Source organism: Capra hircus, chromosome 6 (assembly GCF_001704415.2).
Source record: "Capra hircus breed San Clemente chromosome 6, ASM170441v1, whole genome shotgun sequence".
NCBI classification, from domain to species: Eukaryota; Metazoa; Chordata; class Mammalia; order Artiodactyla; family Bovidae; genus Capra; species Capra hircus.
This window is the reverse complement of record NC_030813.1, coordinates 42,472,091-42,485,670: the sequence shown is the minus strand read 5'-3', so window position 1 is coordinate 42,485,670 and position 13,580 is coordinate 42,472,091. Positions and strand designations below refer to the sequence as shown.

The following is a 13,580-nucleotide window of genomic DNA, read 5'->3' as shown; positions in this document are numbered from 1 at the left end:
GAAGATACTTTTTCCCTTTCTCCTTAGGGATCTGACAAACAACCGAATAGGGTGTCTAAATGCAGATATATTTCGAGGACTCACCAATCTGGTTAGGCTGTAAGTATCTCTGTCTTTCGTATTGTAATACAAGGAAGCATTTGAACCAGTACCCACATTTTTATGACCACTTATATGTTTAACATTGAAATAGCAACTGTAGAGGTTATAGAACTGGTAGGGGGATAGTTCAGTTCTTAGTCACGTCCAGCTCTTTGCGACCCCATGGACTGTAGCATGCCAGGCTTCTCTGTCCATTACCAGCTCCCGAAGCTTGTTCAAACTCATGTCATCGAGTCGGTGATACCATCCTACCATCTCATCCTCTGTCATCCTGTTCTCCTGCCTTCAACCTTTCCCTGGGAAAGATTGAAGGTAGGGGATAAGGAACTGGAAATTTAATCAGGGAGATGTAATGTCATCAGAATATAATACTGCATTACATCCACTGCTCCACACGTACTTGCACACCTGCGATGTAGTATATACCCTAGAGAATAGGTCCATATTGAGACACATGATCAAAAGCTCTGATGGTTTGGGGAAATTTCTTTGAAGAGGTGAATCTTGAGCTAATGGTCCAGATCCTTAGAAGGGAAAAGAAGTCAAGCAAATGATACAGGGAGGTAGCAATCAGAGCGAGGCCAGTTTGTCAAGGTGAAGGCTAATAGTCTTATGCATAGATTGACCGTTGAAGTCACCTGTCTGACCTTGTGGTTATAGGTGACCTCTCGAGCTTTTCTGTTTTGCATCTGTACAGTAGGATTCATAGTACCTCGAAGTTATTATAAGGATGGATTAGCATTTGAATTATCTATACCTGTTATAATTTATATCTAATATAAATGGAGAACTTTGTATATACCATCAAATATATTTTAGTTTTATTGTTAAAGTAAAGAATCTGAGAGTAACTAGAAGTAAGGACAGTTACCTGTAATAGAGCTTTATACAAGAGTGTATGAAAGGCAGACTGAAGCTTAGAACTGATTCAGTCCTAGGAGGCCGCTGGAAGACATTGATGTGGGGAAATGGCATAAATCATGATTTAGAGAAGAGCAATCTAGAAATAGGGGTGCAGCATGCAAGGCAGGATTTTGAGGTAGAAGTTCTAGTTCTGAGATTGCCTATGCTTGACTCTTTCTCTTTGTAGCTTTTTAGGATGTTTCATCTGTTTTGTTCAAGTTAACTTTGAAAGCCGTATGGGCTTAAGTACTGAGATTATTTCATCTCTACAGTAAGCGAAGGGTCTTACTTGTCAGAATAGAACAAAGTACTCCTGCTTCTCAGTCAGCAAATTCGTATTTTTCAGTGTGTCCTTTAGCTCTGGGGGAAAGATAGATGGCCCAAGTATATGTTTTTAAATAAAAGATTGATTTGGTATACAGCTTTACTCATTGCTAGAAATCAGTTAAATCTGTTATGGTTTTCTTTTTTTGTAACTGGATTACAAACAGTTTTGTTTCAGTGCCTTTATTATCTCGAGAGTTTTTAATTTTTGGTTTTGAGGAAAGTATAAGAATTGGCAACCTGAGGCATTTATGGAGAAAAATTTGTTATGTTTTTGAGTAGTTATGAATCAAATAGTGAAAGAGGGAGTCTGAAGTTTACCATTTTCTTGACTTTAGTTCCAGATGGATTTATAGCTTTGGTCTAGGGATTTTTGACCCAACAGCAAAAGTTCTTTAGGCAAAAGTGTTGTTTTGGACAGTGCTTTCATTAAGGCAGGTTACTATACACTTACTTTTTTGTTTTTGCCTCCTGCCTTAAAATCTAATATTGTTGCAAATTTTAAAGCCTGGATTGTCTCTTACATTTTTACCAATTCTTTGATACCTGTTGTGAGAATTTACAGGAGATAGAACATAATGGACATATATCTGGGTGAACCATTAAAACATAGAAATAACACTACCAAGTTTCCTACTTTGTGATTGATTGAGATAATTTTGTAGTCCGTGTAATCGTAGATGATAGCCCTCTTAAATGCAACAGTATGGCACATATAGAACTATACCTGACATATCCTTTAAATACTGTTCTAAGAAAATATTTAGGCTTCCCACATGGCTCTTTGGGTAAAGAATCCGCCTGCAATGCAGGAGACCCAGGAGACATGGGTTCAATCCCTGAGTCGGGAAGATCCCCTGAAGAAGAAAATGGCAACCCACTCCAGTATTCTTGCCTGGAAAAGTCCATGGACAGAGGAGCTCGGTGGGCTACAGTCCATGGGTTGCAAAGAGTTGGATACGGCTGAGCGACTGAACTGGACTGAAGAAAAATTATCAGTACCAAACACATAAACATAAACACATAGGAAAAATTAGCAGTTGTGGTAGCTTCTTAACATTCAGGAATGCATTGCAGTGGAGTTGCTTGTGATCATTTGGGTTGACATAGTTCTCGAGCATTGGATCAGGAAGCTTTGGATGGGTGTTCTGTGTGGGCTGCACAGCTTTCTGGGCTCTCTAAGCCAGGTTGTATGTTGCTTGTAAAGGCTGATAGCATTTGGTATTTCAAATACGGAGAATAGCATTTTCATTCTAGCAGGTGGAAAAGAGAGTCTGATTAGTTAAGGGACATGTAGTACATTTTTAGGTTAAGAGTCAGAGAAGCTCTCTATTACTACTATTTCCCACCCAATAGAGTAAATGTGTGAAAGAAATCAGTTTAGAGTAGATTACTGTTCTAGCTCTTTCCTCTGTTACCTCTTCAGCTTAACTCCTTGGGTTACCCTGGAACTTTGGAACCTTAGACTCACTTGGCCTCTTAGCCAGGGAGCCTGGAAACCTTGGCAGAAGGCCTATAGCATTCCCACCCAGACTTCTCATTGGCGATTTAGTGTAAAAATTGAAAAATGACATATGTCAGAGTGTTCAGTGGACTTGGGTGTGGTAGGTAAATTGATTGAATCTGTGTATTGATCTCTGCCTTTATTGATGGAGAAGTTCTGGGAAGTGAAGCCATCCTCCCAGAGGTTCCCACTCTAACCCTAGGAGTAACTGGGAGAAAAAAGATGGAACTAATAATGGACTCCAGTGAAGTCTCTGTCCTTCACTTACGAAGTTAGCTTACAGAGTAGTTGTTAGGAGATTCCTTTTAATTTTCTTTATGGATTTTGATCAATTTAAAACCTGTGTTTTTCCCCTAAGAATTATACCTTTAATATCTTTCTGTTAGTGATATTTATAAGAACTTCCTTTCTACAATTTAAAAATTATTGATGTTGTTAAGAAATAAAACCATATAGAAAGATATGCAGGAAGAGTTGAATTTCCCCTTCGTCTCTTCAGACACACCCTTCTGAGATAGCATATACTGTCCAGTGTATATATTCTCAGATTTTTCTATTGCCCCTGCAAATGTATAGGCATCCACACAGGGCTTTAAAAATGTGCTTTACTCTGGACTTCCCTGGTGATCCAGTGGTTAGGACTTCACCTTCCAGTTCAGGGGGAAAGTGTTTGATCCCTGGTTGGGAAGCTAAGATCCCACATGCCTTGTGACCAAAACCCCAAACATAAAATAGAAGCAGTATTGTAACAAATTCAGTAAAGACTTTAAAAATGATCTACATTAAAAAAAAAAATCTTTAAAAAGTGTGTTCTGCTTGACAACTTACTTAAAAAATTTTTTACCAAGGTACCGTTATCTTTTTAGGAGAATACTATTATCTTTTCAGGAGGACGTTTTTGTTCATGCTTCTGACTAGCTAACAACAGAATATTCCACAAGTATAGAACAGTATGCTGTGCTTAGTTGCTCAGTTGTGTCCAACTCTTTGCGACCCCATGGACTGTAGCCCTCCAGGCTCCTCTGTCCACGGGGATTCTCTAGGCAAGAATACTGGAGTGGATTCCCATGCCCTCCTCTGGGGGATCTTCCCAACTCAAGAGATTGAACCCAGGTCTCCCACACTGCAGGTGGATGCTTTACTGTCTGAGCTGTGAGGTAAAAGAACAGTATGATTTAGTCAATTATTCCTGAGTTAAAGGAGGTACCATTTGATTCATTACCTCTTCCTTTAACAAGTTTGCCCTGGTAAACATGCCTGTACATACACAGATGCTGCATCGTACCCATTTAACTTACAGGAATGCAAATATCTATTTAACAAAAAGTAAGTAAATAAATACTAAGTGAGAGAGTAAGAAACAGCATGAGTGGGGAATTCACCTGTCACTCCATTCAGTGAGCTGTATTTGGACACGAGAGAGTGACTTTGCTGTGAACATTGTCATTCTCAGTCCCATGATGCTTTTTTTGGTATAAGCATCTCAGAGTTGGAATGTGCTTTTAATGTATTAAGGGCTTCCCTGGTGGCTCAGAAGGTAAAGTGTCTACCTGCAATGTAGGAGACCCAGGTTCGATCCCTGGGTTGGGAAGATCCTTGGAGAAGGAAATGGCAACCCACTCCAATACTCTTGCCTGGAAAAACCCGTGGACAGAGGAGCCTGGTGGGCTACAGTCCACAGGGTCACAAAGAGTCGGACACGACTGAGCGACATCACTCTCACTTTAATGTATTAAGGTATGTGTGAATTTTTATGGTCATCAGCCAGTTACTTCACTTGGTGTCTAGCCAATCAAATAGCAGTTTGTTCCAACACTGGAGGAAAGATTGCTTTGTGTTGGGATTTACTGGGAGGATGGCATGTCTTTCTCCAATGTGATTCCTTCCTCAGTGACTTCCAAGGAAAAACAAATTAATAGTACCTAATAATTACCATAAAGTTTCCTAGCAATTAGAATCTAATGGTTCCTATAAGATACAATCATTTTGTTTATACTTAAATCCTATACTTGTAATGTATATTTTTATTTCCAACTACTACACTCTTTCAAACATCTAAAAATTACAAATAATTGTACAAGGAATCTCCGTACCCATCAGTCAGTTTCAACACTTAGCAACTCATAACCTATCTTGTTTTAGTTCCACGTCACATCTCTTATCTTCCCACCTATATTATTTACAGTAAACCCCAGTAATCTTATAATTTCACATAGGATACCTTGATAAAAGTACAGTTGTTCATTTTAATTACATCCAGGTTACTTTCTTAAACTGTTACGAGTTGCATTCCGTCAGCCGTAATACCCTTTTCAAAATCCACATTTGGTGTTCACTCTGATAGGCCAAAAAGAAAAAGGCATTGCTTTCATGATTCTTCTAATGTGAAAGCATTCTTTTTATTTTTTAAGTTCCTTGGCAATTCTTTTATGAAGATCAAAATTATTTTACCCAGCCTCTTTTCTATTAAAAAAAAATCCTAAGATATATGTAAAATGAATTCAATAATGTTTTTACTGAAGTCCACTATAGATTACTTTTGAGGGATTGGTGTTTGTGCAATGTTAAGTCTTCCCATCCAGAAATACGTTATTGCAGGTGTCATGGAAACAGCTGACCTCTGCCCCCTTCAAGTCTCTTCCCTCTCCCCACTGGGGAATCCTTTTACCCAGCTGTCACTTTTTTCCATGCTTAAAGGATTTAACTCAGCCTCTGGAGGCAAGGCAGGCCTCCCTGCGGGTCTCAGGACTTCTTTCGTGAGAATTCTAGGTCCAGACTATAGCATTCTTGATACAACGACAGGCACTGAACAGATCATGTGGTGATTGGGTCATCCTGCCATTTTCCTGGAGCCCTTGGTAGCAGCTCCTAAAGCTGGGGTCTATATTCTGAAAGCCAGCTGCTGCAATTGAGCACCTTCTGTATACTCTGGCTTCTTACTGGCTGCAAGAGGTACCCAAATAAAAAAGACACACAAGTCCTTTCTGTCCTGGAGCTTATGAAAGTCGAGCATGGAAGAAATCACAAAAAAATGATCTGTACAAACTACTCATATAGTAGCATAAGGTGTTCTACAATTTATAGCAAACTCTGCAAGTGTTTATATATTTATTAAAGCCACGGATACAAGGGGAAACCAGAGAGGTAAATAATCTGCCCAAGGGCAACACTGAATTCTATCCCAAATCTTTGATTAAACCCTGGACCCATTTCACTCTTCCAATATATTTTAGTAGGTGACTGTCAGCTGCTGCTGCTTATTCGTACCATCCTTTCCTTTGTTTTTAAATTTTTGTTTCCTTAAATGAAACTGAGTGAACTCCTGAAGAGCAGTTTTAGTTGCAATTAGAGCATGATTAAAAATCAGGTTCAGGAATGTAACTTGGAGGTTCTACGTGTTATTGAACAGAAAAATCCTTATCTAGCAGTAATTTTAAGTAATTTTATTTATTGCTTTATATAAGGTTAATTTTCTTCTTCAACTTTGGAGAAAATATTTACTAGATACTTCTTTCTATGAGATTTAAAACAACTTTCATAACTTCTTAGTAACAGTATTTAATGATAGGATGTTTTAGGAAATATAAAATGATATATAATTGTTCGCCTTTCTTACAGTGAAGTTACTTCCTTTTTTTCCAGAAACCTTTCAGGGAACTTGTTTTCTTCATTATCTCAAGGAACTTTTGATTATCTTGGCTCATTACGATCTTTGTAAGTAAGAATTTTTTCTTCCTGCTTTTGTAAATGTGTCTTGGTGTCTGAAAATTAAAAACAGCTATTATATGGCTTAAGAGACTTCATGGGAAAATCTTGTGATTTTGCAATAATTAGAATCTCACTTGAGAGTTTGCATTCACATTGAAAAACATACCATAAACCTTAATAATGTGTGTCAGGCTAGAGCAACCATTTTCTTCTTAGAATACTCTTCTCTTTCTAATTTATATTTAAATAGGTTGGTAATTTTTTTCTTTGTGTTTCCAAATTAGAAAATATTTTGTTTACCTAATTAAATCTCCAAAGTATAAAATAAGCCTCCCTTCTTATGAAGCGTTTATAGTTAGGACTTATGTTGTACTTTGAGAGCTTTCCTGGTGGCTTACATGGTAAAGACTCTGCCTGCAATGTAGGAGACCTGGGTTTGATCCCTGGGTTGGGAAGATATTCTGGAGAAGGAAACAGCAACCTGCTCCAGTATTTTTGCCTGGAGAATCCCATGGACAGAAGAGCCTGGAGAGTCTCAGTCCATGGGGTCATAAGGAGTCAGACACAACTGAGCGACTAACACTTCACTTCATTTTATGCTTTAGAGATTAATTTTATCCTGTGACTCCATTCCCAAACTGAATTCACAGCTTATTACTGATATTTTTAGGCATGCTTACATAGAATGTCTGCTTTAGGAAGTCAGTATATGGTCATATTTACACAGTTCTCTGTAGCTTTAAAATTGGTTGAGTTTTTTTTTTTTTTAAACCCCAAACCTGTTCTGTTAAGTGAGAGATTAGATTGTCTAGGAGTTACTTTCGAAGCTTACTGTATTTTCAGTAGACTTTAATATGTCTCAAAGCATAACTTTTACTGATTCCTATTGGAATTACAGTTAAATACAATGGTTTTTCAAATTTTTATTGCATGTGACATACAGACTTGAGTCTCTTTTTCCAGTGAAAGATGTCTTCTCTGCCAGATGCCTGTTTGATGTGTGCTCACTTCTTACGTTTCCCCTCTTCCCCTCCCCTTTCTTTTTCCTTTCCCTGCCCTCCTCTTCATCTTTAGTTTTATAAATTTATCATTTCAGTTTCATTTAGCAGCTTTCATTGGAATAAAGTCAATGGGTTAGGTGCTCAAGGGGCTCCTCACCATCATGGCAGACATATGTATGTACTTCTAGAATCCCTACATCAAACTTTTTTTTTCTTTTTTTTTAATTTAAATTTAATTTTATTTTTAATACCCAAAGTATTTTTTAATTGAGGTATAGCTGATTAACAATGTTGTGATAGTTTCAGGTGAACAGTAAAGGGACTCAGGCATACATATGCACGCATCCATTCTCCCCAAACTCCCCTCCCATCCAGGCTGGCACATAACATTGAACAGAGTTCCATATGCTATACAGTAGGTCTCTGTTGATTATCCATTTAAAGTATAGCAGTGTGTACATGACCTTCCCAAAGTCCTTAACTGTTCCTTCCCCCCAGCAACCATGAGTTCTGTTTTCTAAGTCTGTGAGTCTCTTTGTGTTTTGAGAGTAAGTTCATTTGTATCATTTCTTTTTAGATTTCACAATAAGGGATGTCATGATATTTCTCTTTCTCTGAGACAGATAATAATTATCTCATAATTATAAAAATAAATTTTTTGACAGGTAATATTTTCATATGCTTAAAAACCTGCAATCATTTTTCAGATCAAAGTAAAAGCCACTAACTTGCTGTAGTGAACAGGCTTTGGATCATCTTGTTCCCTGACTCTTACCTGATCTCAAGTCCAGTCAAGTCCCCCTCTTCCATTGTAATCCTCCAAGATGCCAGGCAGGCATGCTTCTGCCTCAGGGCCTTTGCATTTGTGGGGCCCTTTGCCTGGAAAACTCTTCCACCGAGTGTCACCCATGGCTCTGGGACTTCCCTGGTGGTCCAGTGGCTAACAGTCTGTGTTCCCATTGCAGGGGGCCTGGATTCAATCCCTGGTCAGGGAACTAGATCCCACATGCCGCAACTAAGAGTTGTGGCTCCTACACCCTGCATCAAACTCTTATCTGGTCTTTTTGGTACTATTAACATTCTTACCCAGAAAACTGCTTTTTAGTGAAAACATCTCCTTTTAGTGGGCTTATGTCAGCCATTTCTGTGAAGTTTAGGAAAATAAAGAGTGCAAAAATGATCTGACTTTTGAAACCCTAGATAGCAGGAATGTAGGAGGTATTTTCATGCAAAAATTGAGCAAAATTGTCAGTGTTTATAAAAGATAATGCTGTAAACTCACCAGAAAGTGGTTTGTAGGAATTAGAAGTTAGTCATCCTAGTCAGACAAACAGGATATAACCATGCGAAGCAGTCATATGTTGCTTTATGCTGTCAGAATTAACAGGGTTTGCAGACATTAAGCCAAGAACATGGCAATAATGCTGGAAGAAATGGGGAAAGCATCCATTTCCAGTAATAGTGCCATGGACTTGATGACATATCCGTAGAAGCTTAATAGACAAAAGAAATGTGGATGTGATATTCCAGTACCCTGGGCTTCAGAAGTGTGTTTCATAGATGATGAATCGATTTTGTTCACATACCATCTTTGATTGAAAGCAGAGTCAGTCCAGGATCAGGTGGGAAGGGGTTTTGGGGTCAGACATTCGACATCATCTCACTGGGAAGGAAACCATAACCAGCTGATGTGCCCTAGGTGAGACTGAGCAGCTGTGTGCTTGCCACGAAAGACTAAGCCAGTGTAAAGCAGAAGCGCAGTTTAATTCATTTACCATACTGTCTAAATTGCATTTTGTGTGCTGCAGAGAATTTCAGACTGAGTATCTGCTGTGTGATTGTAACATATTGTGGATGCATCGCTGGGTAAAGGAGAGAAACATCACAGTTCGGGACACACGGTGTGCTTATCCCAAGTCTCTTCAAGCCCAGCCAGTCACAGGTGTGAAGCAGGAGTTGTTGACATGCGGTAAGGAAGAGCAACTGAGAAAGGGTTAACTGAGTTTTACTTGCTGCCACGTGTTTCCTGACAAACTTCAGGATTCTTTTTATACATTGGAACCGACTGTAGCCATCACTCTTGATGAATTTGATAATATTTAGTTTTTGTCAACAGTTAAGTCAGTTGGATTAAAAAATGTTTTTTTCAATTGGCATTTAAAGTTCTTCGGTTCTGAACAGCTTTCTTAATGAAATTCAATTTCAATAAATAGTATAGATCTTCACATTTTCTAATAGCAAGTCAGTAATTTGTTGATAGTACTAAAATCTCAGGATGCAATCATGCATTTTATTGATAGGGTATGAATTGATAACAGCCTTTTTGAAGGGTGGCTTGAGAGTATGTATCAGTGTTCTTAAAGAATTGGTGCAACTTGATATAGCTAATTCTGCATGTAGGGCTTAATTCTTGCGAAATCATCGGCTAGATTTTATATATGAACATATCTTAAATTCTGAAAAATAGGGCATTGGCTTACTTATGACCGTCCATTCAATGAAATAGCATAAAGCTATTGAAAATCATGGTTTTCCAGAATACCTGAAGACTTGAGGGAAATAATACATTTACCATGTGTTTAATGAAAAACAAAACACAGAAAAAACAAGAAACAGTCCTTAAAATGATAGAGGGAGGTTCTTCTTTAGTCTTTGTGCTTGGAAATAAACAACCCTATCAGTTTTTTCCTTTTATTTTCATCATTATTATTGTTTCACGTGTGAAGTGTGCTCATTGGATTCAAGATTTATGAAAAGAAATAATGTGTACACATAAGAAATCACCTTGGTGTACACTTTAAATGTCTTATAATTTTGTTAATTATACCTCCGTAAAGCTAGGGGGAAAAAATGAGAAAACTGAAAGAAGGAAAAAAAAAACCTAAAACCCATACTTACATTCTTATCACTCATAGGTAGCTAACATAAAAGATACCTTGGTATACATATCAATTTTCTACCTTTTTATAAAAATGTTTTATCCAAAGTACCATACTCTAGTGTTATTTTGTATCATTTTTAAACTTCCTAAATAATGCAAACTTGTTTCCTCATCATACTGATATAAAAGGTGCATACCAATTCATTTATAGATATATAGCCATAACTTTAACTTTTACATTATAGGGATATAGCCACAATAATTTCCTTACTACTGCATATTTAGGTTGTTAATTTCTCACTCCATAAATATTAAAAAGATTAATTTCCTTATGTACGTCTTTTCGTGTTAGCTATTTAGGATAGCTTGCTACTAAAAGTAGAATTATTGTGTTAGAGACTGAATATCTTAAAGGATTTTAATGAGCCATGATATTTGTGTACGTTTTTGCATGTGTAGTTTAAAATTTCCTTCTTTTATTTTTCTTATTGGAAAGAAATATATCAGCTTTGTAAAAGTGACATGAAATGGTTTAATTTTAATTTTATTTAACGGTGTTTTCATCTGGGATCCTCTTAATTCAGCGACATCTTTGTTGATGGTAAAACTAGAATGCTGATTACTGAGGGATTTGTCAATTAGAACTTCTATAATTTTGAGTTCTGTAGTGTGAATATAGTCTTTGTTTACTGAGTCTTTATGCTGCTGTCTCTAGATCCTCCCCTTGAATTACCGTCTTTCTACATGACTCCGTCTCATCGTCAAGTTGTGTTTGAAGGAGACAGCCTTCCTTTCCAGTGCATGGCTTCATATATCGATCAAGACATGCAAGTGTTATGGTATCAGGATGGGCGAATAGTCGAAACTGATGAATCCCAAGGTATCTTTGTTGAAAAGAACATGGTTCACAACTGCTCATTGATTGCAAGGTAAACTTTTTTAGATGAGGAATTGTCTCTGTAGATTTTATTTATCATCTCAGAAATTATACTGTTTAGTTGGTGTTTAAATTAGTATTTTGCTTTCTTGCATTTAAAAAGCAAATGTCTGACATTTCTTTTTCTGATTGTTATTTATCTTCGAAAGTTATCTTTTCTTTATCTTTTCCATCTAGTTTTGGAGGTAAAAAAAGCATAAGGTAGAAGGGAAATACTTTAAAAGTTGGAGACTTTTCGTTTAAAGTTTCAAGAGGAAAAAATGTAAACTTTTTTTTTTTTACCAAACTTAATTTCCTGCTTTACCAAACTATTTCCTGCTGCTATTAATAAGGTCAGAATTTCACTTTTAGGAATCACCTAATTTTCACTGTTTTAGGATTAATGTTGCATTTTATGATACTGCCTTTTTTCATCCTGTTAGTATAAAACAGTATACCACCTGTTAACCTCATGTTTGGTGCAAGTGCCACAATAGTTAGTTCGAATGAAGTTAAAGTACAAAAAACAGGATAAAAATAAATATGTTATCACTCATTGTATTTTATTTTGGTGATATGGTAATCTGTAGGCATTGAATTTTATCTTTCCTGCTCTCTGCCTCTGTTTCTGAGTATCTCTCCAAGCCTTTTCTATGTTTCTCTCTTCTCTTTTTATCAATTTTATGAAGCTAGACCTCAACTTGAATATTTAAGGATAGAGCTATAACTTTCTACTGAGGCACTTTATGTAGTATTACAAAAGTACCATGAAAAAACTACCAAGAAACTCATAGTTCTCTGAGTTCAGACACAGGTCTGGGAATTTTGAGGTTTGAATATTCTATTTCATAATTTCTCTTTCTCTTCTGTGATTTCCTTAGAGGCATATTTTCATTTATGTCTTTGAACTTTTATAGTAGAAACCCTTATATCCTTGCCTCTTATTTTAGTGTCTGGATTATATGGAGGTCATCACCCTGCTTATTTTTTATGAATAAGGTTTATATTTTCTACTTTAAAAAGTATTATTTATATGTTTGGTAATATGGGATTGTATCCTAGATACTGTGAATGATTTGCTGTGGAGAAGCTGACAAGGTACAGCTTATGGGACAAATCCAGCCTATGAATTTTTTTTTATAGTTTTAAATGGTTACTTTTCAAATGGTTATACAGATAACCTCCAGAATAGTACTGCTTTTCGGCAAGCAAAACCTAAAGTATTTACTGTGTGGCCTTCAAAGAAAATGTTTGCTGACCCCGACTCTGGATTCTTTTGTATTCTTCTCAAAGACAGCTGGTTTTGTTTCATTTAGCAATTCACTTTTGGTTAAGCTAAAACTCCTGGATCTAGCTTTTGTGTAGTAGGCAACCACTGAAATCTGCTTGGTGTTTGCCGTGTCCGCATGTAGGTCAGGGATCAGTTAAAGAACTGGGTGAATTATATATGCACAAGTTTGGGCTTCTAGCCAGGCTCCTTTCACCTCTGTCTTTGATTTCTCAACCACTCAGATTTTGAGTTTCTTTTTGAATAATGCCTGCCCTTGGGCAAAAGTCATTTAAAAAATTTCCCGGTTACTCCCCAGGGCCAATCTCTTCTTCCTAAAGTCAGTTCCTCTTTGGCTTATGCTGGCTTTGGATCACTCACCACATGTTCAAATAGTTGTCCTGCTGTAGTTTGTCTACAGCTTATAGCTGTTAAATGTAGGGAGTGTGGTTTGATAGGAGCCAAGGAAGGAATGGCAATCCACTCCAGTATTCCTGCCTGGAGAATTCCACGGACAGTCCATGGAGGGCTACAGTCCATGGGGTCGCAAAGAGTCGGACATTGAGCAACTCACACTTTCTCTCACTCTGCTATTACCAGAAGCAGAGTTCGCTTGCTAGGGGTTAAGACTGTTAGGAAAGTTTTGTGTGTTCTTTGCATTAGTGTCTTAAGTTCCAGTGGGAAGAGTCTGTTACATTGTTTTTACTGTGGTGATAATTTCACAAGTGTATGCATATATCTGAAGTTACCAAATTGTATACTTGAAGTAGTTTATTCTCTGAGTGGACAGTAATGGACATACAGCACAACAGTAAAGCTTTAAAAGTATAATAGAACTCTTGTCTGAATAAAAGCTGTATTTTTTAAAATTTTACTGACGTTTAGTTAATTTATAGTGCTGTGTTAATTTCTGCTATACAGCAAAGCACCTCACACACTTTTTCAGATTCTTTTCCATTATGGTTCATCACAGG

General features: G+C 37.1%; 1 protein-coding gene across 2 annotated transcripts in view; it reads left to right on the top strand.

Annotated features, from left to right (window-relative positions):
• The window catches only part of ADGRA3 (adhesion G protein-coupled receptor A3), a 129,743-nt gene that overhangs the window by 51,027 nt on the left and 65,136 nt on the right, over nucleotides 1-13,580 (top strand). For both annotated transcript variants that reach the window (XM_018049336.1, XM_018049337.1), the window contains 4 exons: nucleotides 28-99; nucleotides 6,476-6,547; nucleotides 9,351-9,511; nucleotides 11,139-11,352. In XM_018049336.1, the coding sequence (XP_017904825.1) occupies nucleotides 28-99; nucleotides 6,476-6,547; nucleotides 9,351-9,511; nucleotides 11,139-11,352 (519 nt within the window). The remainder of the gene's footprint in view (nucleotides 1-27; nucleotides 100-6,475; nucleotides 6,548-9,350; nucleotides 9,512-11,138; nucleotides 11,353-13,580) is intronic.